General features: G+C 42.4%; 1 protein-coding gene across 1 annotated transcript in view; it reads right to left on the bottom strand.

Annotated features, from left to right (window-relative positions):
• Window positions 1-1619: 1619 nt before the first annotated feature.
• Window positions 1620-6000, bottom strand: part of LOC125447394 (adhesion G protein-coupled receptor E3-like) — a 40833-nt gene continuing 36452 nt past the window's right edge. Inside the window, exon 17 of the mRNA XM_059640001.1 lies at window positions 1620-2835. Coding sequence (XP_059495984.1) covers window positions 2821-2835 — 15 coding nt within the window. The 3' untranslated portion in view covers window positions 1620-2820. The remainder of the gene's footprint in view (window positions 2836-6000) is intronic.

The following is a 6000-nucleotide window of genomic DNA, read 5'->3' as shown; positions in this document are numbered from 1 at the left end:
AGTGAGTGATGGATCTTTCCCATTTGCATGTAGCTGCTGTACCATTTTTCCAAGTGCCTGGAATGTTGTTACTCTGTCTCTGCCCTTCCCCTCGTGTTCGACACAGAAACACGGTGCAGCAAAGTTTGCTTGGCCAGAGCCTTCTCTAAATAGTGCACTGTCTCCTGGTGTTTTCCAGGCAGTCAACAAATACAAATGTGTATTCCCATCAATGCAGGTGTACTATTTGGGGAGAAACACTCAGATCGTTCTGAGAAGTATTTCAACAATTCAAATGAGTTTGACTGTATTTTTACTATTTCTTGTGACATTGCTTGTAAGGTTTCTCCATAAACTACAATTATATAATGAATCACATGCCCATGTTTATGCTCTGTGTTCTTTTCACGCGCTGTACAAAAACATGTTGTGTCACTCAGCATTTTGACTGGGGAGTATATTGCCATCCAATCGCTGTTGTTGGGTCAAATTTCTGAAAGTTATCCAACAACACTCTGGGTATCCTTACCCTACAGACTGCAGCAATTCATGAAGGCACTTCACCCCAAGCTTCTCCAGGGCAAATAGGAATGGGCAATAAATGTTAGACTAGCCAGTGATGCCCATATCCTACGGATGAATATCTATAAAATACTTTCTCATGTGCCCTCATCTCCAATGCTATGATCCCCTCAAATTCTCGTTTCTTTCTTTGGTCTTTCTTCCCTGTCGCGAAACTGTGATTTCATTTTAGAAGTTATAAATGTCACAAAAATATTTTAGTTTACTTACTGTGAAACTATCCTGCCTTTGGTCATTGTTCTTGCTTTTGTAGCTGTGCTACTGACCTACGTCCTGATGAGCATGGTTTGCATGCAATTTCAGCAAAGCTATTTTGTCTTATGCTAGATAAAGTCAAATTTCTATCTTTCATCATAAGGGCACAAGCCAGGTGTTTGCTGGATACTAAAGCTGTCCATGCCTATATTCAGCAGGATCTGGGCAATGTTCGGGCTTCTACAAGGCACACGTCATGAGTGTGATGGAATACTCCCCACCTGCCTGGATGAGTGCAGCTCCAGCAATGCACAAAACACTGAACGTCATTCAGAAAACATGTAAATCATTTGTTTCCCCATATACACCTTCTTCCACCTTCAGTGCACAGTGGCAGCAGTCTGCACCATCTACAATGTGTATTCCTCAAACAGCACCTTTCAAATCCGTGACCTCTACTACCGAGAACAAGAGGGGCAGCAGATATAAAAGAACATTACCATCTGCATGTTCCAATAGTAGCCAAACTCTACCCTGAGTTGGAATGATAGAAATTTAATCCTGATAAATGCGAGGCGATGCATTTTTGGAGGTCTGATAAGGGAAGGGCTTTACCAGTGAATGGTAGGACCCTAGGGAATATGGAGAAACAAAGGGAACACCGATCCCTGAAAGTGTCAGCCCACGCAGACAGGCTGATGAAGAAGGCATAGAGGATGCTTACCTTCATTAGCAGGGGCATAGAATATTTCAGCAAGGAAATCTTGTTACAATTTCATAAAACATTGGTTAGGCACAGTTCTGTGCGCATAGTTCTGGTCACTATACCACGAGGAGATCGTGAATGTATCGAAGAAGTTGCAGAGGAAACTCACTAGGATGTTGCCTGGGATGTAAAGTGTCAGTTATGAGGAGAGACTCGATAAGCTGGATTCATTTTTCTTGGAGCACAAAAGGCTGAAGGGGATCTGATTGAGCTACACAAAATTATGACAGATATAGATAGAATAGAATAGATTTTAAGAATCTCTTCTTCATGGTAGACGTATCTCAGAATAGAGGGCATAGGTTTAAGGTGATGAACAAATAATTATTTAGGAGATCTCAGAAAGAACTTTTTCACCCAGAGCGTGGTAGAAGTATGGACATCCTGCCTGAGAGAATGGTGGAGGCAATACTATTGCAACATCTGAGAAGCCAACATTTAAGAAGCAGCTGGATGTCCACCTGGCAGTGAGCTGACTTCTTCAACCGTTGCAGCCTGTCTGATGTTGGTACACCCTCAGTACTGTTAGGGATGCAGTCCTAGGGTTTTTGCCTCAGTGACAGTGAAGGAGCATTGATATATTTTCAAGTCAGGGTGGTAAGTAGCTTGGAGGGGAAATTGGAGGTGGTGGTGTTCCCTTGTAGCTGCTGCCTTCAATGTAGATAATGTTCAGAAGTGGCCTTTGGAGGAACCTTGATGAGTTACTCGCAGAACATCTTGTAGATAGCGTTCACCGCTGCCACTATGCATTGGTGGGGGAATGAATGTTGAAAGTGGTTAGCATGCCAATCAAGTGAGTTGCTTAATCTCACATGGTGTCAAATGCATTTAAGCTCGTTCATTAAGGATGGAAATGAGGAAGCTTTTCTCAAACAAAACATTATTTTGGTATTTCTCACAGAAAGTCTCCAGAACATCAGCCTGGGCCTTTGAATTATTTGTTCGGTGCAGGGCCGCTATGCTTTCCTATTTAAGTCAGCGTGCAGGAAAAACCTCTTCAGTTTGTGAGACTGGGATTCACTAACAAGATGTGTGTTTGAGCTTAATATTGCAGCAATATTTAAGATTCGGTTCAATAAGTGGCTGAGGGGATTGGAGTTGTAAGGACATCAGTGAAAAATGGGTAAATGTATATAGAACAATTGCTCTCAGAGGGTAAACTTGTTTGACTGAATGGCATGTTTCCTCAGTAACTGCTAAGCATTTCAGTGTTTGGTGGTTCCTCGATCACTGTGTCAGAGATGATGGTGGCATTAACATTTTCATCTGTCTCAGCCACTGAGGGAAATGAAGTTTCTTCAGTCCTTTGAGATCTGCGAAATAAGATTGTTAGGTTATGAACCAGAATAGTAATTGTTAAAATCTGACCGTATTATTATGAGTAGATATATATTAGTGTTAGTATCTAATTATTATATGTAAAAATATATATTTAACTTATTTGTCTCAGTTGTACGGCTTGTGTGGAGGAGGTGGAAGCTAACGAACTTGGAGCATAGAATGGCGCTAAAGCGGTGAGATGTGAAATTATTTAAACTTGTAATGTTACTGCTGAGATCTTAAAGCCAGTCTGTGTTTAAGAATGGAATCAAGGTATGTGTGTGTGTGTGTGTGTGTGTGTGTGTCTCCACCACACCCCCTCCCTCACATGAGGGAAGAAACCACGGGGTGTAAAAGCCTTGAGATATATCACAAATTGGTAGGGTGCGGTTTAAATGCTTCAGTTAATCCCAGTGACATAAACAGTTCCTGGTTGGTTAAAAAAACCTGATCAGGTCAAGGTCATTATAACCTTGACAGGAAGGAGTTAATTGGATTGAAGAATAATAAAACAATGGCCTTCAGATAGGATTCCTGTGGGTGGGAAATCTTGAAAACAGAATGAGAACAAAAACGAGAGAGAACCAGAGAAGACAAATCCAAAACCCAGACTCTGCAAGCGGAGAAGAGATCATAGACTCGCTGTTCTGTCATCACGCAGGAAGTTTATAGCCCATGTTATATTCTAAATTGCTGTCTGAGGTTAATGCTCCTGTTACCTGAAAACATAATAAACTTGTCTGACTTCATCTCATTAAAGTAGTCTCACAACTGAAGATTTTGACAGTCCATTCCCGTAACAATTAGGTATTCAAAGACTCCTCACTACCAACAACAACAAAATGATAAAAGTAGATTCTTATATTTCTGTTCAGTAAGTTAAATCTGATGCATGAAGCACACGCAAGGGAACCGGAACTGGTCAGAAAAGAGCACAGCAGAGAAGGAAGACAGGCACATCGAGTAACCAATCCTGGTGGAGACTACATTGCAACACGTCAAAGTTCACAGATGTAGCCATCTTGCAAATCTGAATCATTGTGAATCCAGTTAAATATACGAGGTAGTAGCAATTTTAAAATAATACAGGCTGTGAAACCTATTCAGAGTTTCAACCACTTGATTTTTTTTGTGGGCAGCGATCCAAAGCAAGCAAAGGGCATGAACCACTTTACAGCACCTGATACGTATCAATGTTCCCATGCATCAGTTTCCCTGTGATTCTAGTCGGTGGAAGTCACAGAATAGAAAGGTGCTTTCAAAGTAACCATGTGGGTTTTCACAGTGTATCTTTTTGATGGGACACATCGGTGACACTGCTCATCATTGGGGGATTAAATAGATGTTTAAGATGACAGTTGGAAAATGGATGAGGTGGGCTGCTTTGCTCCGGATGGTGCTGAGCTTCTGAAGTGTTGGAGCGGCACAACTTCAGGCAAGAAGAAGAGAGTTTTCCATTAAATTGGTGACTTGTACCTGAACGTGGTGGCTCAGCTTTGAGGTGACAGGAGGTGAGATACTAACTGCAGAATTTCCAGCCTCTGACCTGACCTGAGTTTAATCAGACTTCTAACCAAAATTTGTGGTATTGATATATGAAGTTATCCAACCCACAAGCATTAACAGAGGCAAAGAAATACTGTATGTTTAATGTGCTGATGTTCAAGAAAACTGACTGAATTTGACATGACTATATTTACGAAAGTAGAAATGGTTTTTCAAATGAAAAAGAAACTCCTAATGCTGAAATAACAAAGTGTCGAGCTGGATGAACACAGCAGGCCAAGCAGCATCTTAGGAGCACAAAAGCTGACGTTTCGGGCCTAGACCCTCCATCAGAAAAGGGGGATCGGGAGAGAGTTCTGAAATAAATAAAGAGAAAGGGGGTCAGATCGAAGATGGATAGAGGAGAAGATAGGTGGAGAGGACACACAAGTTACAGGGGCAGGGATGGAGCCTGCAGAGGTGAGAATAGGTGGGGAGGGAATAGGTCAGTCGGGGGAGGACGGACAGGTCAAGAGCGTGAGATGAGGTTAGGAGGGAGGAAGTGGAGGTGCAGGTTGAGGTGGGGGGACTGGATAGGTGAGAGGAAGAACAGGTTAGGGAGGCGGAGGCGAGCTGGGTTGGTTCTGGGATGCATTGGGGGGAGGGGAAATTTTGAAGCTTGTGAAATCCACATTGATACCATTCGGCTGCAGGGTTCCCAAGCAGAATGTGAGTTGCTGTTCCTGCAACCTTCGGGGTGACATTGTTGTGGCACTGCAGGAGGCCCAGTTTGGACATGTCGTCAAAGGAATGCGAGGGGACTTGAAATGTCAGCTTTTGTGCTGCTAAGATGCTGCTTGGCCTGCTGTGTTCATCCAGCTCCACACTTTGTTATCTCAGATTCTCCAGCATCTGCAGTTTCCATTATCTCTTCTAATTGCTGAAGGTTTCTTTTATCTTTACAAATACAGTTCTGTGACACTTTGAGGTTATGTATTGTTTAACAAATGAGGCAAAACACATGAAATTGGTTGCAAAGCAATAAACACCCGTTTTGAAGTAACGTGGTGTAGAGCAGGATGAACACAGCAGGCCAAGCAACATCAGCAAAACAGGAAGGCTGATGGATCTAGGCCCGAAACATTCACCGTCCTGCTCCTCTGCTGCTTGCCCTGCTGTCTTTATCTAGCTCTACACCTTGTTATCTCAGAATCTCCAGCATTGGCCATTTCTACTCTCTCTGAAACACTCATTTTGAAGTTCTGTTTTACTTTGATGCCCATGAAGGAAAGGGATTGTTAATGACTGAACATGTTTCAGTTCAGCTGGGCCAATAGGTGGGAATGACACACTGATGTGGATGCGTGACTTTGGAATTTCCTATCCTTGACATGCAAAGAACCTGAGAGTTTTTTTGACAGGCTCCATCCTTAATTCTCAAATCAACATTTTGAAAAATAGCAGTAATGTAAGGTTATGGAGTTATACAGTCAGATTCGGACAGCACAGAAACAGACCTTTCAGTCCAACCAGGCTGTGCCGATCATGTTCCCAAATTTAATTCGTCCCGCATACCTAATCCAAGCCCATATTCCTCCAAACCCTTCCTATTCATGTACTTATCCAAATGTATTTTAAACACTGTAATTGTACACACCTCCATCACTTCTTAG

The sequence above is a fragment of the Stegostoma tigrinum genome, chromosome 35, assembly GCF_030684315.1.
Source record: "Stegostoma tigrinum isolate sSteTig4 chromosome 35, sSteTig4.hap1, whole genome shotgun sequence".
NCBI classification, from domain to species: Eukaryota; Metazoa; Chordata; class Chondrichthyes; order Orectolobiformes; family Stegostomatidae; genus Stegostoma; species Stegostoma tigrinum.
The sequence above is the reverse complement of the archived record's forward strand: the minus strand, read 5'-3'. Positions and strand labels throughout refer to the sequence as shown.